At 33.6% G+C, this 23,850-nt stretch overlaps 1 protein-coding gene across 1 annotated transcript; it reads right to left on the bottom strand.

The window, feature by feature from the left end:
- Positions 1–363: 363 nt before the first annotated feature.
- Positions 364–8,785, bottom strand: LOC131841409 (neuropeptide SIFamide receptor-like). Its single transcript, XM_059189724.1, has 3 exons — positions 8,404–8,785; positions 1,773–1,848; positions 364–1,132 (listed from the first exon to the last, which is right to left on the bottom strand). Exons 1-3 carry the CDS (start codon positions 8,783–8,785, stop codon positions 364–366), a joined length of 1,227 nt encoding a protein of 408 aa, XP_059045707.1.
- Between the last annotated feature and the right edge of the window lie 15,065 nt (positions 8,786–23,850).

Here is a 23,850-nt window from a genome sequence, read left to right as displayed (position 1 = left end):
AAGTTTGTGCTTAATGTGCGTTTCGCTTCGCTATTCCATACACTAGTGTAAAAATAAAATCTTCTTACATCTCTTTAACCGACTTACGTATAAAAGTTACAAGTACCTCATTACTGTAAAAACATTCATTGATTATGTTCACTTAATAAAATACTACGTTATTGGTTAGTCACGAAGTTCGTAAAGTTGGTTCTTGCACGAGACAACATCAAACTGTCGAACTCAAAAGAATTATTATATTCATAAAAAATGTCGTATGTGTCGATATGCTGAGAGGCATCCGTGGACCGCGTTGTGGCAGTTGTGAGATGCAGAGTCGAAAGCTCGACTAAAAACCAGTTCCAATATTTGATGCAGTAAACCTTACACTCCGGTATGGTTGAAGATGAAGGAAACCGCGTTTTTATCCATCGGAGGAGATCTACGGGTGATCGAGGCATGATTGTTATTATTGTAATGCCAAGATTTTCTTGTCGAGGTACTCGATGACTGCAAAGCGATAGTCTCATAGTAACGCAGTCTTCCGCAGCATTTTCTGCTCTTAATTATGGCTACGAAGCCTTTCCTGTACTTCTTGTTGAAGAATGCGTAGAGAATGGGATTGATGCAAGAGTTTGAAGACCCGAGCCATTGGGCAAGAGGCGTTATAATTGGAAATATGTCTTCCTCCCATTTCTGAATTGGACCTCCTAACTTTATCCTGGCGAATATGAGATATAAGGGGCACCAAGAGAGTACGAAGATGATAACGACTGCCACGAGCATTTTGACGACCTTCACCTTAGACTTTTGTTGCATTCTCTCCATTTGGGCATCTTGTGTGTCCGTGGGGATAGATCGTCTTGATACTTTGATCCAGATGAGAATGTAGCACATGGTAATGAGGACCATGGGTAGAATGTAACAGAAGATTAGATTGCCTAAAACGAAGTATAGGACTTCGCTGAGGGGGTTTGGCCAGACATCAAGGCAGAGTCGCACGTTGGGGTTGTCGTCGAATACGACCACGAGATCGAAGAAGAAGACCCACGGTGATGTGACGAGGATGGCGAAGATCCAGATGAAGACTATCATCATTCTGGCGCGGCGTTTAGTGATCTGGCATTTCAATGGCCACCAGATAGCGAGGAACCTGAAACAAAAGAAAGACCATTAAACTTCATATATATACAAGCAAATTTTGAAAAGTATAGTACTTATCATTACATATTATAAAATAAAGTCGCTGTCGCTGTCTGTCCCTATGAATGCTTAAATCTTTAAAAGTACGTAACGGATTTTGACGGAAATTTCTACGGAAGAGGTGTTTTTTAATACATAGAGAGATTCTAGAGGAAAGTTTATATATATAATACATGTACACCCGTGCGAAGCCGGGGCGAGTAGCTGATGTTATATATAATCAATCGAGTACTGCAATAAAAAAAAATCAAGGTTAAGTTCAACTTTAATTAACGTAGGTTTTATCTAGTTAAATAAGTTAGTATTAATAAGCTGATAATCTCACTTGGTAATGTATGGGGTAAAAAGTTTTAAATCGAATGATATTAAAAAAGAACAAAATGCAGTCTCTGTAATAAAGTTTTAATTAAATTTCTATGATTAGTTGAACCGCAACTAGATTAAATAATTGAAATTAATTTTAATCACGTAAAAATGTTCAAACACGTAAGATTATTTGTTATGTCTAAGGTTTTTTATAGCTTAAGGGGCAAACGAGCTTTCGGACCACCTTATGGTAAGTGATTACCGCCACTGAGCACCCGCAATACCAGGGGAATCGCAAGTTCGTTGCCGGCCTTTTAAGAAAGAAGGAATAAAATCTTTTCTTGAAGGCATAGAAGAATTCTAAAATGATCATAAGAAAATAGGAGGGATATAGAGAACATAGTAGTCGTTTATTTCCCAGCTTATAAATTATTTTTTTTATTGGGTTGTTTCTGCTATTGTCAAGTGACTGTAGCACCTGTAACACTAAGACCTACATAGATCTATTGTGCTTGCCCTTTTTCGGAGTTCGCTACCTAGACCCGTCAGGGACAAGAATTGAAGGATATTCTTAGGAGCGATGGTTTCTATCTCCTCGGGAAAGAGTGAACTTTCCAAAGGAGATATTTCGTTTATACATGAGTGGGCTACAACCACATAGGATGTGTAGTGGCGTTTCCTCTTCAGTTTGGCAGAATCTGCAGATTTTTGTCGTGCATAATCCTACTTTTGCCATATGCTTGTTTAATTTGCAGTGTCTTGTGAGGGCCCTAGTCATCATGTAATTATGTTGTTTTTACTCAATAGCAGTAGTCTATTGGAGTATTTGTTCGAGTAACCCGATTTTAGGGCTTTTGAATGTATCAATCCTGGCATTTCTTGCCAGTGATTCAGTATATAATTTGAGATGTCTGTTCTAATAGAGGCGTGGAGCATCGCAGGCGGCCCATAGGACATAGGATGTGTAGTGGCGTTTCCACTTCAACTGAAGACTACATACAACTACATTTAGTTTATAAAGGAAACTTCCTTTATAAACTAAATGACGTAGATTCTATTCTGGCGACACCAAAAAAAATATTCCTTGCTGCAATCGACGCGCTGTGTTCTGTATAACCTATTAGAGGTAATAGGTACTTAAACTAAGATTAAATAATAATACAAATTTCTATAACTCAAACTCTCTTTGGGAACAATAATGAACGATAGGGAAAAAGGGATAGAACAACAAAGTGATTTTATACACAAAGGTATTCCGTTTTTAGATCACTTTGTCCTCGTTCTGTTATCTTACAGAACAGCTAAATTTACTTTTAAGAAATTCTGATGTGTAGCAACCGTATGAAATAGCCGATTTCTGTACTTTCCTCATTTTTAAAGGATTATTAAATTGATATTGTCTTATATTTTGGTGAAGTTCGAGTATATATTATTTGTATTGTTATATCTAAATATATATAACTCAAAGGTGACTGACATAGTGATCTATCAATGCACAGCCCATACCACTGGACGGATTAGGCTGAAATTTGGCATGCAGGTAGATGTTATGACGTAGGCATCAGCTAAGAAAGAATTTTGATTAATTCTACCCCCAAGGGAATAAAATAGGGGATGGAAGTTTATATGAAACTTTGTCAATTTTAAACCGATCGGGCTGAGACTTTGCACACATAAAGCTACTATGACGTAGGCATCCCCTAAGAAAGGATTTTGATAAATTCCACCCCTAAGGGGATAAAATAGGTGATGAAAGTTTGTATGAAAGTACTGTAACGCCGCAAAAACTATACCTAATAATAATACTTCTTAACGCGAGCGAAGCCGCGGGCAAAAGCTAGTTATTTATAAAAATCAGAATTGTAACCTGAGAATTTACATGCTTTTCTGATATAAAGGGCCTTTACGTTTCTTATTAAAATCAGTTTAGTGGTAAAATGGCAACAAACAGAGACACATTTACATACATAGTGTTCATTTTCATTGCTCATAAGTTATAAGTATCATTTGTTTTATTTTATATAGATTGTCTTTCTCCAAATGTTCTTTAGTAGTTATTTTCGTTTATTTTACATTTTTTTATTAATTGTATACAAATCCCTGGAGATGGGCGCACATAACTGCAAAACAGTTTTTATAAACTAATATAGTTGTTTACGTTTAACATGTTATTGTTATAGCTTTGTTTTTGGTTTAAATAAATTCTTTAATTTATTGTTGTTAGATGTTAAACAAATATTTACAACTAGCTTTTTTTCATGACTTCGCTCACGTAACTTCATTACTGGTAGATGCCGCTGAAGTAGCAAAGTGTTTTTTTTTAATAAAAAGTATCCTATGTTCATTCTAATATCTCCAAGAACATGCGTAGAAAATTTCACGAAGATCGGTTTAGTAGTTTTCGCGTGAAAGTGTAACAAACCGTATTTGTACTATATAATATTAGTAAGGATGAATTTAAAATATCTTTCAATATCAGTTGTTTCAACACTTAAAACCATTTCAATTTATCATGAATCATATTATGTATGAAGATTAATTAATTATGTAAAAAAATCACAACATATAAGGAAGAGGAACGACTGTGCACATCGGAATTGAACTTACAGCATGTAGGAAGTGTCAATTTTATAATGGCCTCTCTCGTCAAACCGAGCTCATTATGTAGGTACCTTTTCAAGGTAAATTACTTAATTTACCTTGAAAAGGTACTTACATAATGAGCCATCAATTTATTTATTTATTTTTTTATTTATTTATACTCTTTATTGCACCAATTACAGAACAAAAACAAAAAAAAAAAACAATTAAAATGGAAAATATACACTGATACAAAAGGCGGTCTTATCGCTAAGCAATCTCTTCCAGACTACCTTTGGGTGGATAGAGAAATAAAAATAAGAACAGGGTAGGTGGCGCACGTAATAAACAAAAATAAATATATATGACTCAAATATACATAAATATAAACATACACACACATTAATACATATATACATACACATACATATACTTAATAGTGCACATACATTCGGAAAGAAGAGATATATAAGAGACACACATACATTTGGAGAGAAGAGATAAGGAGAATAATAAGAAATTAATTAAAGGGATATAAAATGGGATTTGACAGAGGCTTTAAAGCTGGCATCAATATTAAAATACAAATTCAAATTCTTAATAAAATTAATCCAAAAGATACAATATCTAAAGAAAATATATATCTAATATTTGTATTATAAAAAACTCTTAATCTTAAATTTATAAATAAAAATATCATTAATAATATTAAAGACTGAACCAATCAAAATATTCTTAACTTAAAACATAAAGGAATTATAAAAATAATTATTAAAATAAATTTAATCATATTATAATAAATTAAATCTTTGAAAATAATCATTACCATGAGTCCGAATTATAGACAGTAAAATAGATAATCCTAAAGCCCCTTCACAAACAGAAAAAACCTAGTAGATAACATTTGAACTTTCAAATGTTATCTATAGTCAGGGTCTTTAGAGTTGAAAGTTGGGTTTATAGTATCTATACATATACATATAAATAAAATTGGAGTGTCTGTTTGTAATATTGAAATAACCGTTTTTTACTACATGCATATGAATATATATACGGTACATATACTTAAATAACAATTTTTATTTTCTAAATAACATTTTGTCTGTCTGTCTGTCGGTCTGTTTGTTCCAGCTAATCTCTTAAATGGCTGGACGTATTTTGACGGGACTTTTTTTGGCAGGTAGCTGATGTAATAAGGAGTAACTTGGCACCAAAATAACATTTTTTATAATTTTTGACTGTCTGTCGGTCTGTTTGTTCCAGCTAATCTCTTAAATGGCTGGACGTATTTTGACGGGACTTTTTTTGGCAGGTAGCTGATGTAATAAGGAGTGACTTAACTTTTATTTTAGATTTTATTTTTATTTTAGAAAAAAATTATAACAATAAATTCCACGCGGACTGATTTGAGAGTTTGAGTGATTAAAAATTTAAAAGAAAACTAATTTTATGCCTTAAGTAATACTAAGACTAACTAAATAAAGCAAATAATTACTTTAAAAAATATTTATTTTACACAGATTTTTTTTCATTCGGCCAGATATTAGTTATCCGGTATTCGGCCGGATACCGGATAGTTACCGGATATCCGTTTCATCTCTACTTTAAAGTACTTACATTAGTCTGTCATTGGCACAACCTTTGCCCTATACAATAATGATTCATCTTCAATATACACAAATACAGAGGGTAGTCTCATAAAATTAATATTCTTCCTTCATTGGTCCTGTATTACTTTCGGAGATGATAAAGTAAAGAAAAACAAAAGACGGAACGAACAAGCGATCTCTTGAGCTTCGGAAGCTATTGATACTGAAAGTTTAGAAGTCGATGCTTTGGAGCAAGTTAGGAATTGCCCCTTTATATAGGACGGGTGAGTAGGTAGGCAGCTCTCCGTTCGTTGACCTATTAGCCCAAGAGCCTATGACGGCCATATGATTAGTAAACTAGCTGTACCCGACTTCGTCCGCGTGGAATTTAACTTTATAGCCTAAGTTACTCCTTATTACATTGGCTATCTGCCAAAAAAAGTTCCGTCAAAATCGGTCCAGCCATTTCAGAGATTAGCCGGAACAAACAGACAGACAGTCAAAAGTTGTGAAAAAAATATTTTGGTGTATATACCGTATTTATATTCATATGCATGTAGTAAAAAACGGTTATTGCAATATTACAAACAGACACTCCAATTTTATTTATATGTATAAATATGAAAGTTCCTTTATTCCCAAACACAGGTAAGAACGATCTTCACACATGAAACCTGGATCGTGGTTCCTTTAGCAGGTACCAGGTAACAAAGGTGTAAAAATTTTCATATCAAATTCGTTACTTCATGAAACTAATTTTTTTCATATATTGTTCGTAACAGTATTATAACTTGCGCTGCACATACCATAACTTTCACATTTACTAATAAAACGTATGTCTGTCTGTCGTGGGCTCTTGCTCTATATTAATATCGACTCGTCATTGTGACTGCGTAGACAGAGAATTACAATCATTTTATAATTCAATAGAAATAATCTTTATTCAAATATTAATTCAATTTTATAGCACTTTTTTAATGTTCTTTTGCAATATTGACAGTGTATATTTACGAATGGAGATTATTATTAAAAAAAAACAAATTATTAGAAAACTTTAAATATATTAATATCAAAAGAGTTTATCACTGATAAAAAATGTTTAAACTGATACTAAGTTTAAGATGATCTTATCTATGATGCTGTAAATATAGAGTTTATGCTTTCAAAGTTGTTTAAATTAATAATAATAATAATAATAATAATAATAATAATTTATTTGCTTAAAAAACACAGTATAAAAGATGGTAATTAAAACTTAGTATCATGTGTTTTGCCATAGTAATGGCATGCAAAATAGTATTGTTTAAAATTATGCATAATTAACTATACAGAAAGAAATAATAATAATAATTATAATAATAGTTAAATAGGTTCTCTCTAGTCGGTATTTATACATTGTCAAAAAAATTGTTTAAACTGTAAAATTCCTTATTTTTTAACCATTCTCGTAATGTCTTCTTAAATAATATTTTCTTATTCGTCTTTAATGTCTCAGGAATGCAATTATAAATTCTTATACACATATTTTCACAGTTTTTTGTGTACTGTGTCATTGTATGGGTTTTAGCAAGTACCAATCTATTAGGATTTCTGGTATTTCTTGGATAAATGTCCTTTGCTTTCGTAAATGAATTTAAATTTTGTTTTACAAAAACAGCTACCTCATATATATAAAGCGATGGAAGTGTCAGTAGTCCAAGTTCTCTGAAACGTGTTCGACATGACTCGTACGGTGCAAGACCACACAATGCTCTAATACACTTTTTTTGAGCAATGAATGCCCTATTAATATTTGTACCATTTCCCCATATTAATAGTCCATAACGCAGTACAGATTCCACGTATGCATGATATGCAGTAAGTGCAGTCTTTCTGTTCGTTATGTTTTTAACACGCTTCATTGCATATATAAACTTATTAATTTTGTTACTAATATTTTCGATTTGTTTTGTCCAATTAAGTTGTTGATCTATCATTATACCCAAAAATTTTGTTTCATTAACTGATTCAATTTGTATATTTCTGTAGTTAACATTAAGATGACAGATTTCATTTTTCAATTTATTAAAATTAATATAATTAGTTTTATTTACATTTATTGTCAAATTATTCATGTCAAGCCATTTAATTATTAGGGTTATAGTTTCATTTATATCAATTTCGTGGTCTTTCAATGTTTTATATTTTTTATCAGTAGTTACTATAATAGAAATGTCATCTGCAAAGACAATGCATTTATTTGTAGTTATTTCAATTAAATCATTAATATACAGTAAGAATAGTATGGGCCCCAATATACTTCCTTGTGGAACTCCATATTTATTTGATCTGTATCCAGAAGAATAAGGTGTGACAATATTATATTTATCCAATTTTGTGATTGTTACACATTGTTTTCTATTGTTAAGATAAGAAGCTATCCAATCCAGGACAAGGCCTCTTATTCCAACGTTTACCAGTTTATTCAACAATACTTTGTGGGATACACAATCGAAAGCTTTTGAAAGATCGAAAAATACAGCTGTAGTGTATTTTTTGTCGTTTATATTTGTCAAAATTGTTTTTATGAGAGAAAATGAGGCAAGTGTTGTCGACTTATTTTTTTGGAACCCATATTGGTCTTTTGAAATTATTTCATATTTGTTACAGAAATCCATTAATCGCGTCAACATGCATTTTTCAAAGATCTTTGAGAAAATTGGTATTAATGTGATTGGACGATAATTTGCCATATCATCTTTATTACCTTTCTTATAAAGGGGTTTTACTATGGATGCTTTTAAAAGCTCAGGGAACGTTCCGCTTGAGAAAGATAAATTAATTAGGTGAGTTAAAACATCTATTATCTCGTCGATGCTGTCTTTTATTATTTTTGTACATATTTCATCATATCCTTCAGAATTTGTATTATTTAATGATAAAACCTGTCTTTTCACTTCGTTCTGTGAAACTGGTTTTAGAAACATTGAGTGACTCACAGTTCGTTTAGAGTTCATTTTATAATATTCCTCTTTGTATCCATTTGTTATGTCAATAAAATGGTTGTTGAAAGCTGTGGCTATGTCTGTAGGTTTTGTCAATACTTTATTACTAGTCTTTAAAATATTTATATTATTATCACATGTCATGTTGTGGATTTCATTTGTTATAATAGTCCAAGATGCTTTGCATTTATTTTTACTCCTGTTAATGAATTTAATGTTTGCGTTTCTTTTGAGATTATATATACATTTTTTTAATACATTGGAGTATGTTTTATACTTAGTTTTATTTTCTAAAGTCTTATCTTTGTAATATTTATATCTCAGTGATCTTTTTACCCTACTGCTAAGCCTTATGCCTTTACTAATCCAACTGATCTTTAGCTTATTAAATGTATTAATTTTAATTTTTAATTTTGGGAAACACAATTTATAAAATTCCCTTATCGATTCATGAAATCTATGAAACGCTACATTTAAGTTGGATTCTACGTAAATATCAGACCAGGAAAGATTTTTCAGACACTCACGAAATTTCAGAATATTTTCTTCTCTATAGTCTCTTTTATAAATGTAATAAGATGCAGGTTTCAGAGGCTTGACCCCAACCGGAAAGCTTAACAATTGGGCAGTTTCGTGGTCAGATAAGTGAAGTGGTAGCACTTTTGCAGTTGCACTTTCTATATTACTTAGTACATGATCTATACAGGAATCTTTTCTAGTAGGCTCATTAATATGAAGTTTCAGATTGTAATTTTGAGCTAGATCTTTTAGGTAATTTGATGCTGTTCCATGTTTTAATGTATTTATATTAAAGTCCCCTGCCACAACAATTTTTAGCTTCCCGTTATATTTTTTTGATATTTGATGTAGTAAGCAATCAAGTTTATTTAAAAATGTACAGGGGTTAGATAAAGGTGTCCTGTAAAGACAGATTACAATAATTTTATTTGGTAAGATTTCCATGCCACAGCATTCGAAGATTTTTTGTACTGAATGCTCTTTTATAAATGGCAATTCTTTACATAATAACCTCTCCTTAGCCAGAATACAAGTCCCACCTCTTTGCCTATCTCTACAGAAATTAGTAACCATATTGTAGTTATGAAGTTTTAGATAATTATCGTTTCCCTTTTTTAAAAATGTTTCTGTTAAACATATAATATCCGGTTCATTGCACGTGTCTTGTAGGTCGTGTAACGTTATTTCTAATAATTCTCTTTTAGAAAAAAAACTAGCAATATTTTGATGAAGAATATTCATATATATCTCTGTTTCATGTTTAGCCTCGAAAAAATGTTGTCGGATTTACAACTGGGAAGTAGTAAGGAATTGTTCCCTTTTTGTGTTTCAGTTTTTTTGAATGAATATCAGAACATGAATCGTCGTTTTCTTTAGTTTTATTGCCAAAATAATAGGGGATTGTTCCTTTCTTCCACGTTTGAATTTTTTACTTGGCACTTGTACAATTAAATGTTATAAGTTTCTTTAATTCTTTGTGATTAAACCGAAATGTCGCTCACTTAACCATATATGTCCTCATGTCATGGTAAGCGTTACATAAATAAGTTAATATACACTGACAGCTTGTCATAAATATAAACATGATTAATAATTACGGTATGCAATAATTTGCGTCTGCAATTATAAGTGGTAGGTACATATAATATGGAAAAATATATAATTTTCTCTCTAGAAACTTTGAACTTTTATATGAGAAATACAGTTATAGCAGTAAGGTTATTTTGACATAACTAGTCTTAAGGTCTTATTTTAAAAAATATAATATACATATATAATAATATTAATCTAGGACAATTTATACAGCGCCATCAAGTCCAAAGGTAAACAGGTAATATAAACACATTTTTTTTTATGAATACACATATAATATATATATAGAAAACATCTAATCAAATATACACAATAAACTCATGAATACATAAAGGTTTGTACTGTCTGAGGAATCAAACCAGCGACAATCGAAAGTAAGGTGTCTAACTCGCTACACCACCGAGGCTATAGGTATTTAAAGTTGCTAAGTATGTCTATAAATTGGTATAAATTGGTCTAGTACCCACAACACAAGCTCTGCTTATCTTGCGACTAGATGGCGCTTCGTGAATTGTCCTGAGATATTATTATTATTTCAGAGGACTAGAGATATCATGTCTATATACTACTAGCTGTCCCGGCAAACGTTGTTTTGCCTTAAAATAAAAAAAAAAATTAGGGGTGGACTACCCCTAACATTTAGGGGGATGAAAAATAGATGTTGGCCGTTTCTCAGACCTACTCAATACGCTCACAAAATTTCATGAGAATCGGTCAAGCCGTTACGGAGGAGTATGGGAACGAAAACTGTGACACGAGAATTTTATATATAAGATAACTCAATTTCCTAATTCTTAAAAACCCGGCAATTCAATTGCAATACCCCTAGTTTGGCTGGTGCTCATGGGCGGAGGTAGTCACTTACCATCCGATATCTCTGCTCCTCCGATCGATCCCCCGTCCAATTCAAAGGGGATCGAAATTACGACGGCCTGAGCCCAGGTTCGAACCCGAGCCCAGGTTAGAACTCAAACCCTTAGCAGTGCCCTTAGATTAGTCAGTCAGACTGTATGGTGCTGTGTGAATTGTCCTGAGATATATATTATTACTAACTGTGTACGCAGTTTCACTCAAATGTTTATAGCATACAAGTTATTTTGATATAATAATATAAGCTATGTTACTGTAAAGTTTCGTGCCCCTCTGATCGATCCCCCGTCCAATTCAACGGGAATTGATGATACAAAGGCCTGAGCCGAGGTTTGAACCCCTAGTGGTGCCCTCAGACGAAAGTCGTATCCGTCAGGCGGGAGTTGGCCTTCAGCCGCTCCATAATTCCTTCCACGGGTTTGGAGTGCCATCTGCACTCGCCCCCTATCGTCCGGTGAAGCTGTAAAGGCCAGCTGCGGCCAACAGCATTAGACTAGTCCGAAACAAAAAAAAATGTGTCTTGCTATAATAAAATTTACCCTTTAATTGAAACAAATTTTATATACTTGGCAGTAATAGGTCAAAATTCCAAATTCAAAATATCTTTATTCATGTAGGTCTATTACAGACTCTTATGATATGTCAAATCTACCGACAGTTCGGAATGATTTCGAGATGAAAAGAACTGACAAGAAATTCAGCTAACTCGCATTTTTTTTAAATAAATGTTGTACATGGTGAGACAGTGATTCCCACGCATAAAGTTTTTATTGGTAGGCAGGTGGTAGGTAAATATAAAAACATTAGATGAAAACCCGGCTTCGCTCGTGTGAAATGTGGGTAGATATTTCTGTAGTCATCAGTTCTCAAGGAATATGAGAGTATTTAATTTTGTTATGATTCACTCGATGTTTCCGGCAAGTCGTTTCGTATTACGCAGTCACATTCTTTGTGATGGATGGATTCCTTATTGGCGCGAACGCAATGTGTTGATTGGTTGTCAGCTAGTGTTATGAAAAGATGGCGTCTGTGTCAGTGTAATTAGAATTTAACGAAAGACTCCATAATCCGAATTTTGCGGATATATGTAGTCGATTCGAAATCAATATTTTTTTATGTTTTGTTATTCACATAAGGTTTCGTTCTAGTCTACCGTACTCTTTGACGAAATTATTAATATAGATTCTTTCATACCACAATAACAGAGCAGACAGTGTTATTTTTAAATTGTTCACTATTGATTGTAACCTTAGACACACCTTTGAAAGGCACATTTACACCGAGGGCATTACAATGTTGTTATTAATAGTAATAGTAATAATCTCAGGACAATTCACACAGCGCCATCTAGACCCAAGTTAAGCTAGCTAGAACTTGTGTTATGGGTACTAGATAACTGATACATATACATAGATATTTTTTTTTTGTAAATACATACATATTATACATAGAAAACACCCAGACCGATACAAACAATCATACTCATGAATACAAATGTTTGTGCCGTGCGAGGAATCGAACCCGCGACCATCGGACGTAAAGCGGTGTGCTTGACCGCTAGACCACCGAGGTCGTCTAAATTATATATTATATATATATATATATATGTTTTTATTTATTTATTTAATTCGGATTACATCCATATTGTATTAGTAAACAAGTTATAAAACTATGTTAGTAACTTATAATATACAGATACAGAGATATATACACTTATTTCGTATATCTGTTATTGTCTTATTTGACCTCGTGGTCTAGCGGTCTAGCACACCGCTTTACGACCGATGGTCGCGGGTTCGATTCCTCGCACGGCACAAACATTTGTATTCATGAGTATGATTGTTTGTATCGGTCAGGGTGTTTTCTATGTATAATATGTATGTATTTAAAAGAAACTATGTATATGTATCAGTTATCTAGTACTCATAACACAAGCTTTAGCTAGCTTAACTTGGGTCTAGAAGGCGATGTTTCAATTGTTCTGAGATTATTATTAATAATAATAATAATAAATTCTCAACACATGCTGTATTGGAATACGGAAATTTCTGTCGTCTTTACCATTTTCATATAACTTTTAAACTCATCCATGCTTGGCTACGGCCCGTGTGTTTGAATGTCTCCTGTAAAAAGGGAGATAGGTAATATATATATACATATATATGCCTTTTTTTAACGTCAGGAAAATCCAACATGGAGAACCATTCGCTTAAGAGCAAATGGTTACTGCTTCTACCAGGTAAGAAGCTGACGAATATTTCTTCTTGAATTTGACATTCCCCCAAGACTCAAATTCAAATTCAAAAATCGTTTATTCATGTAGGACATTTTAGCCGCTTATGAATGTAAAATTTTTAATATTATAATTTTGATTTTCCCCTACCGTCCAGTTCAGTATATAGATCCAATTGAGAACTGGCAAGAAACTTGAATGACGTTTTTTTTAATGACAGTATTATATATTATTCACCTGAACCTCTTTATGAAGAAATTAATTTCTATAAAAAAAATACCGTGTGGAGAGCTAAATCTGACAAATCTATATATGGAGGTCATGCGAGCGGACTCGCGGGGAAAGACTAGTTACCATATAGGAATGCTTTTACAACGAATACATACTTACTTAAGGATAAGTAGATAGTACACAGTAGCCGGTACAGACTAGTTCTAAAACCTGTTCACAGGGAATCAACTAATGGACTTGTCATATGTTTAGTAATAGGTTTATATGCATCAGTGGTTCTCAACCTTTATAACCCAAATGAGATGACCTCCACGCGGTTCCCCCTGGAAACTATCGCGATAAATTCCTGGTGAATTTGTCACGATGGGCTAACTGACCTGACCTCATGCTCTACTTATCATCCTCCACTGGTGCCCCGCCAGCGTAAACCGTTAGCGCAGGCGAGTGCACCATTCCATTATCATCCATAAAAAAAACCTAAAGGAGAAGGGGGAAGGGGATTGTTGGTAATGTGGATTGATAACCCCATTGCTAGCAATGTGCCATGTCAGGGTGACCTCCACTCGGTTCCCCCTGGAAACTATCGTGTTAAATTTCTGGTGAATTTGTCACGAAGGGCTAACTGACCTGACCTCATGCTCATCTTATCATCCTCCTCTGGTGCCCCACCAGCGTAAACCATTAGCGCAGGCGACCATTCCATTATCAACCCTCAAAAAAACCCAAATGAGAAGTTTTAGAATATATTTGTTTTGTCGCGGCCCAACGACTTTTGTTCTAATAAACAGAGAAAGAAAGCAATAAAAATATTTATGGACAAGTTAAGAGATATGGATAGTAAGATCTTAATCTATATTATATATATAATAAATAAATAACCCTGGACAATTAACACAGCGCCATCTAGTCCCACGTTATGCAGAGCTTGGTGTTATGATAGATCGGTACTATACAACAGATATAAATACTTAGATTTTTTTGTAAATACATACATAATATACGTAGAAAATACCCAGACCAATAGAAACAGTTATATTCATGAATACAAATGTTTGTACTGTCCAAAGGAATCGAACCCGCGACTATTGAAAGTAAAGCGGTGTGCTGAACTGCTGGATCACTGAGGCAGTGAAGAATTGACATGAAACTGTGGCTCTTTACTCTTATAAAATCAGTTGTATATATTTGCAACGATACATCTTATATACAATTCTCGTGTCACAGTTTTCGTTCCCATACTCCTCCGAAACGGCTTGACCGATTCTCATGAAATTTTGTGAGCGTATTGAGTAGATCTGAGAATCGGTCAACATCTATTTTTCATCCCCCTAAATGTTAGGGGTAGTCCACTCCTAAATTTTTTTATTTTATTTTTTAGACAACATTTTTTGTTTCTATTTTTTTATGATACAACATACAAAAATACATACAATCCTAAATTTTCACCCTTCTATCATCAACCCCTATTTTTTTATAGCGTTATTAATTTACATGGCAAAACAATGTTTGCCAGGACAGCTAGTATTAGCTAATATTATAAAGTTTAAGTTTTGTTTAAACAAAACGACATTTGTTTAAACAAACATTAAATTATTAGTTAAAAATTGTTGTTCATTTTTAAGAATAGCTTTAGGAATTATTTGGTAACTTCCTGTGATAACCAAAGGTGACCGGGAGGAAAGGGGATCGTTAGTAATGTGGACTCATGACCTGATTACTAGCAATGTACCATGTCAGGTTGACCTCCACGCGGTTCCCCTGGAAACCGTGATAAGTTCGTGGTGACGTTGTCATGAGCTAACTAACCTGACCTCATGTTCATCTTATCATTCTCCACTGGTGCCCAGCGTAAACCGTTAGCGCAGGCGGATGCACCATTCCATTATCATCTATAAAAAAAACCAAAGGTGACCCACCGCTCCCCACGGCTTGAGAACCACTGGTTTGGATGAATTAAATGAATTTTTGATTTTGATCCGACTGTATGCATGTAACGTTTGCAAAAATTAAGTACACATAACCTTGGACTGTCGTTTATGTTTATACAAATGACTTACGCGCTAATGCTTCGTTTACTTTGATCCACAATACAAGGTCTAGTCGAAGGTGGAACGTATTTTTGTTTTGTCAACAAAAAACTTTCTAGAACGTTCCACATGTTGAGTTTATAATAATAACTACTCGCCCCGGCTTCGGCCGGGTATATATGTATTATATATATAAACCTTCCTCTAGAACTCTATCTATTAAAAAAAACCGCTTCAATATCCGTTGCGGAGTTTTAAAGATTGAAGCATATATAGGGATGGATAGACAGCGACAGCGACTTTATTTTATACTATATATGTAATGATAATAGGTGAAACCGCGGACAGAATTAGTAAACTATGTGTGCGAAATTTCATACCAACTTGTGGGTGCAACTTTTGCAAATACACGTAGTACAAAGTTTTTGCTTTACGTATCTATATATATAAATAAAATTGGAGTGTCTGTTTGTAATATTGAAATAACCGTTTTTTACTATATGCATATGATAATAAATACGTTACATACAACAATATAACATTTTTTACAATTTTTGTCTATTTCTCTGTCTGTCTGTTTGTTCCGGCTAATCTCTAAAATGGCTGGACCGATTTTGACGGGACTTTCTTTGGCAGGTAGCTGATGTAATAAGGAGTAACTTAGGCTACTTTTATTTTAGAAAGTTAAAGTTAAATTCCACGCGGACGAAGTCGCGGGGACAGCTAGTAATATATATACTTATACAATTTACAGAATAACAGATGTTCTCATTATATATTTAAATCTTTATAATAAAGTAGCGAGCAATGTCAGTATCTGGACATCAGACATGCACGCATCGGCAAGATTTAAAACACACTTATTTTAATTTATCCTCGCTTGCAAAACTCCAAAACTTGATTTACCATAAACAAAAAAAGTTTATTGCATCATTATAACAAGAATGTAATCTATACATATAAATAAAATTGGACTGTCTGTTTGTAATATTGAAATAACCGTTTTTTATTACATGCATATGAATGTAAGTATTTATACCGTATATATATTATTTTGGTGTATGTATTTATATGTACATACACCAAAATAACATTTTTTATAATTTTTATCTGTCTGTTTGTTTGTTCCGATGTTCTAATCTCTGAAATGGTTGGATCGATTTTGACGGGACTTTTTTTGCTGTAACTAATGTAATAAGGAGTAACTTAGGCAGCTTTTATTTCAGAAAAATAAAGTTAAATTCCACGCGGACGTAGTCGCGGGTAGAGCTAGTTAACTATATAATGTACAAATTATCACACTGTCCAAATTGAAGTGAAGGAATCTTGATATGACACCCTCGCGAATTGATCCTTAACGAGCCGTAAAATATGTAGGAGGTCCATAATATAATTATATTTTTTATTCATATTACAAAATGATGATGAGATGATCTCCATTTATTATTGAAGTATTTTATTACTTTTGACTCATATTACAAAACTAGCTTTTGTCCGCGGCATCGCTCGCGTTAATTTATCCCCTTAGGGGTGGAATTTATCTTAAAATACTTTCTTAGGGGATGCCTACGTCATAGTAGCTTTATGCATGCAAGTCTCAGCCCGATCGGTTTAAAATTGACAAAGTTTCATACAAACTTTCATCCCCTATTTTATCCCCTTGGGGGTAGAATTAATCAAAATCCTTTTTAAGCGGATTCCTACCTCATAACATCTACCTGCATGCCAAATTTTAGCCCGATCCATCCAGTGGTTTGGGCTGTGCGTTGATAGATCACTACGTCAGTCACCTTTGAGTTATATATATATATATTTAGATGCAATGCTCATGATTATTTTTTTATTATACAATATTGATCTCGTTCTATTATTGAAGTATTTTTTTGCGTTTGAGCACACCGCTTATATTTGATGGTCGCGTGTTCGATTCCCCTCACGGCTTTGTATATGAATACAAATGTTTGTATTCATGAGTATGATCGTTTGTATCGATCTGAGTATTTTCTATCCATTATAGTTTGGATTACATCTATCAATAATTTCTAGTTTTGATTGTAATAAAGCGAAAACTAAAAAAAAACCTTGTAGTTTTTGTTTGGCCATTAATGAGTTAAGTATTTGTAGTGTATGTGGAAACACTAGCAGTTTATTATCTATCGTCTCTAGCCGAGCGTACACGGACCGCCGTGCGCAAGAGGGAAGGGATTCCCTGCGCAAGCGCCGCGGAGTAAAGACGTGGAGCTATGGCTAACGAGCCGATATTATGTCGATAACAACTGACATACAAGAAGACATAAATAACAAATAAGTGAACACTATAGAATTATAAAATATTTCTGTAACTTAAAACCGTTCCTATATAATTAAAAAAAAACAAGTCTGAAGTGAAACCTATACTTATTAAATAAATGCAGTAAATGCACTTGACAAAAATTACACATTCTCGTTATAATGACAGCTTTTACTCGGTTTTATGGCACATGAGTGATATAACTTTGACATTAATTGGCATTTTACAAACAAACAAACAGTAGCTGCGAGTTTAAACTAATTTACGATAGTAAATTACTGTAAAAAAAATTCAGTTCTTTTTTTCGGATTACTCTAATGCTGTTGGCCGTAGCTGGCCTTTACAGCTTCACCGGACGATAGCAGGCGAGTGGAGATGGCACTCCAAACCCGCGGTCGGACTTATGGAGCGGCTGAAGGCCAACTACCGCCTGACTGACTAGTCGTAGCTGATCCTGCCTTGTTATCCACAGCTTCACTGGACGATAGGGGGCGAGTGCAGATGACACTCCAAACCAAAGGAAGGACTTATGGAGCGGCTGAAGGCCAACTACCGCCTGACTGACTAGTCTAAGGGCACTGCTAAGGGTTCAAGTTCGATCCTGGGCTCAGGCCATTGTTATCCAAACCAAACCAAAGGAAGGACTTATGGAGCGGCTGACGGCCTACTCTCGCCTGGGGGATAGGACTTTTTTACAGTTGTAATGTTTGATAGTTTAGCATTTGTAAACAATAAACATTTACGGGCCACGATGGTTTAGCGCACCGCCTTATTTCCGATGGTCGCGGGTTCGATTCCTCGCACGGTGCATTTTATTTGTATTTTGTATTCGTGAGTATGATTGTTCGTATTGGTCTGGGTGTTTTTTACAAATATTATGTATGTATTTACAAAAAATGTGTTTATGTCTTTATACGAGTTGTATAGTACCCATAACACAAGCTCTGCTTACCGTGGGACTAGATGGCGCTGTGTTAATTGTCCAGGGTTATTTATATGTGTACATTTAGTGCACCATGTTTTTTTAACTCCATTTCGATAATTATCACACTATGTACAAATGACATTGACACAGCATTAATATGGTATAATTATATAGTAATATATATATAACCAATTACAAATATATATTAACAGTATACGATGCAACGTAATTAGTCCCTTAATGAGTGCACGCAGAGTTGAAAATCGATTAGCTTCGAAGGTGGTTTCTAGAAATTTCTTGTGGTCAATATTTGTTGTGGCATTCGATTGATTGGTGGTAATTGGTATGAAACATGTTGTGACCTGTTAATCCTATTAAAATCATAAATATATAGTCATTACATAGTATAAAACAAAGTCGCTGTCGCTGTCGGACAGACAGCTGTCCCTATATATGCTTAAATATTTAAAACTACGCAACATATTTCGAAGCGGTTTTTTTAAATAGATAGAATGATTCAAGAGGAAGGTTTATATGTATAAAACATATACACGGTGCGAAGCCGGGGCGAGTAGTTAGTTACATAGTATAAAACAAAGTCTCTGTCTCTGTCTGTCCGTCTCAATGTAGGCTTCAATCTTTAAAACTACGCAACGAATTTTGAAGCGGTTTTTTTAATAGATAGAGTGATTCAAGAGGAAGGTTTATATGTATAACACATGTACACCCGTGCGAAGCCGGGGCGAGTAGCTAGTAATATTATAAAGAGGTAAAGTTTGTATGTTTGTTTGTCTGAAGAATTTTTAAAATCCTTCCACTGTCAGAACTAACAATTACTAAACTATCATACTTATTTATACAAATGTTTGAATAATTGAACCTGCGACCATCGGAAATAAGGCGGTGTGCTAAACCACTACACCAGCGAGGCTGTCAATTAGGAAATAAAAATTAATATAAATAATCCAGGAATTAAACAACGTTTTTCCAGGGGAGACCGCGTGGAGATCAATCTGTACATCGCTGTAAATTGGATCACATTATCCCCCTCTGGAAAACATCGTTGAATTACATATGTGATATATATTTCATTTTATTTCAGATTGATCTCCACGCGGTCTCCCCTGGAAAACATTGTTTAATTCCTGTAGATTCCTCATGGTGACCTAACTTCATCATCATCTTATTATCCTCCATTGGTGCCGCCATTTGACGGCATCGGTGGTCTAGTAGTTTAGCATACCGCATTACTTTCCGATGGTCGTGGGTACGATTCCCGCAGGGTACAAACATTGTATTCTCGAGTACGATTAATTGATTTAGGTGTTTAATATATCTAATGTGTTTACAAAAAATATATATTTAAGTATTTATATCAGGGTCGATATTATTATTCATACCTGTATATAAAAAAATAAACTAAAACATACAGACATAAAAGTGTCACTTTTATAGCTTTAAATATAGTTTATGAAGCAAATAGTTCAATTATAATTTATGTGATTTTAATTAATAGTAATTTAATGCAACTCGTGTCAATTTAATTAATAGATTGAAGTTAATTTTTATCTATCTAGACTAGATAGATAATTCTAGCAATTAGGGTTGTCAACAATTTTAGTACATAAAAATAAAAATAAATCAATATTAGAAGTTTAAATGTATCTGCCTGTGGTTTAACCTGCATCTATAGCCTATGTGTTGTTTTTTTTATTATAACACAGGACCATGCGGCTCGCCTGATGGCAAGTTATTACCGCCGTCCATGAGCACCCACTAGGGGAACACCAAGGGAATTGCAAGTACGTTGTCGTCCTTTTAAAAAGGAATAAGCTCTTTTCTTGAAGGTTTCAATATCGTATCGGTTCGGAAATACCATTGTTGGAATATTCCTCAATGTGGTTGTGCGTGCAAAAGTTTCTAGAAGAACGTCATTCATCGAGATGATCAGGATGGTATTTTAGTTTCTGGTTGTACGGTGGTATAAGCTATGTTACTGTAAAGTTTCATCTAAATCCGTTCAGGCTTTGCGTGAAAGAGTAACAAACATCTATCCGAGTGTTGTCTTAAAAACATACGAAATTTCGTTCGTCTGTGTATTAAATTATTTACGGGGTCTGTTTATTGATACTAAAATCACAAGGTCGAGTTTATTGTTTGAATTCAATAAAACTTATTTACCCTTAATAAATATTGAGAAATCACTTTTTTTGTGATGTAACAAAAGAATTGTGTAGGGTTGCCAGCTTGTTATTTTATTACTTACCCAAATATTGTGAATGCTTAAAAAAAAGTTATTTAAATACACAAATTTACACGAAAAGCAAATAACTTTTTATCTCTTTTGCGCGAAAGGAAAAGTATGAAATTCTATATGTTCAGGTAAATCACTGACTTTTACAATACATAAAAGAGTACATATATGCGTGTGTTAAATACACAGGTAGTATGTGTAATGTTTTTTTATTGATTTAATGTATTTTTTGTATATAAGAAAAATCAATATTATCAGTCTGCACTCTTTCTCTAATAAACACTTAATTGTAAGCACAAATTTGTCACATAAACGTCGTAGTTGCCTATAATTAAGGTTGCGCTTAGTATAATAAATAGATCGTAATGTATTATCTATACATATATATATATATATATATATATATATAATGTAAGAGTGGTGACCTAATAATAATAAAAAAAAACTATAAGTGTGCAAAGTTTCATATTCTTACGTCCAATCAATTTTCTTAATAAGTGTTTGCTTGATGTATTAATATAACAAAAACTATATTATTACATTTTTATGTATGTATATAGGTATATATATATATACTACCTTTGCCCGCAGTTTCACCTATCACCTATATGTTATTCTGATGTAAAAGCTATATTACTGTAAATTTCATCAAAATCCGTTCAGTAAATTTTGCGTGAACGAGTAACAAACATCCATCCATACTTTGACGACCTCGGTGGTAGCGGTCTAGCACACCGCTTTACGTCCGATGGTCGCGGGTTCGATTCCTCGCATGGCACAAACATTTGTATTCATGAGTATGATCGTTTGTATCGGTCTGGGTGGTTTCTATGTATATTATGTATGTATTTACGAAAAAAAATTTCTATGTATTTGTATCAGTTATCTAGTATCCATAACACAAGCTTTAGCTAGCTTAACTTGGGTCTAGATGGTGCTGTGTGAATTGTCCTGAGATTATTATTATTATTATTATTCCTAACTTCCAATAGCTAGCTTAACTTGGGTCTAGATAGCGCTGTGTGAATTGTCCTGAGAATATTATTATTCCTAACTTCCAAAAAAAAATCTCATCTCCCCTCTTAAAGAGAGGAGATGGCAACTTACCCCCGGCAGATTGTTATTATTATTATTATACTTACAAACTTTCGCGTTTATAATATTAATAAGACATATATATGTTAACTGCTTTGGCAACCCTATCCGAGATTTCAGTTTTATACAGCCCTAGAGCTTTGTACGTGTGTGACCGATTTTATAACTTTTTTATAGTTACGTCACTAGAATTCCGTTTCTTTCTATGGACGGACGGTAGCTATAATCTATTTCTCTTATTTTACTGTGCACACTTTTAGATACGTGCCAAATAATATCTGACCTTCGAGATATTTTGTATTGCTGTTGTATATACATTAAGGTTTTTTTCTATAGTCTAAATATTCCATAATGTATATTATCTATATATGTATACTAAATTGCTAATTAAAATTCAATCTTGGTGGTCTAGCGGTTTAGCACACTGCTTTACTTCGAATATTCGCGGGTTCGATTCCTCGCACGGTGCAAATTCGTATTCCTGAGTCTATTTATATCGATCTGGGTGTTTTCTATGTTTTTGAACAAGCCATCATATGGTCCAATGGTCGCGGGTTCGATTCCTCGCACAGCGCAAACATTTGTATTCATGAGTATGATTGTTTGTATCGGTCTGGGTGTTTTCTATGTTTTTGAACAAGCCATCATATGGTTCAATGGTCGTGGGTTCGATTCCTCGCACAGCGCAAACACTTGTATTCATGAGTATGATTGTTTGTATCAGTCTGGGTGTTTTCTATGTATAATATGTATGTATTTAAAAAAAAATGTATATATATCAGTTATCTAGTAACCATAATACAAGATTTAGCTAGCTTAACTTGGGAATAGATGGCGCTGTGTGAATTGTCCTGAGATTATTATTATTATTATTATGTAATATTATGTTATCTGTGTTATTATATACTAACGAAGCCCATCATTGCACTCAAACATATTAGAGGAAATAGATTTATATAGTTCTGTAAATTAACACAAAATAAATTATTTCATTAATCGTGAATTTTATAATCATCGCGTCAAATATCACAGAACAATATATACATACATATAAGTAAATACCATAGGGTTGTTTTAAAAACAACCCTATGGTATTTACTTTGGTATTTTCTTATTTTCAACAATTGTAATCAGAAACATTTATTCAGTATAAGAAATAATAGGATTGTTGTATGAGAAACGTTTCGACGAAGTAATGTAAAGTGAACAGACCAGTCCTCATAAGCAGCATCCGTTCACGAGTATGACGGATGAGCGTCATTGCACTCACCCATATTAGAGGAAGCATATTTATTAAATTAACACAATTATATATTCCGTAATTTATACATAAATAAAATTGGAGTGTCTGTATGTAATATTGAAATAACCATTTTTTTCTACATGCATATGAATATAAATACGGTACATACACCAAAATAACTTTTGTTTGTATGTATGTCTGTCGGTCTGTTTGTTCCGGCTAATCTCTGAAATGGCTGGACCGATTTTGACGGGACATTTTTTGGAAGGTAGCTGATGTAATAAGGAGCAAGTTAGGCTATTTTTATTTAAAAAAAATTAAGTTAAATTCCACAGCTAGTTGTATATAAAATTATAAACGCGAAAGTTTGTGAGTGCGGATGGATGTTTGTTACTCTTTCACGCAAAAACTACTGAACGGATTTTGATGA

This window comes from Achroia grisella, unplaced genomic scaffold (assembly GCF_030625045.1).
Source record: "Achroia grisella isolate CSIRO2021 unplaced genomic scaffold, CSIRO_AGI_Agris_v1 utg1668, whole genome shotgun sequence".
Taxonomy (NCBI): Eukaryota; Metazoa; Arthropoda; class Insecta; order Lepidoptera; family Pyralidae; genus Achroia; species Achroia grisella.
This window is presented reverse-complemented; position numbering and strand designations above follow the sequence as displayed.

Coding starts and splice junctions, on each gene's coding strand:
- LOC131841409 (XM_059189724.1), bottom strand. CDS start 8,785: ATGACATGTGATAATAATATAAATATTTTAAAGACTAGTAATAAAGTA. Junction 1,849..8,403: donor AAAACCCCTTTATAAGAAAG/GTAATAAAGATG, acceptor TGATCATTTTAG/AATTCTTCTATGCCTTCAAG. Junction 1,133..1,772: donor ACGAACTTGCGATTCCCCTG/GTATTGCGGGTG, acceptor CTTTTGTTTCAG/GTTCCTCGCTATCTGGTGGC.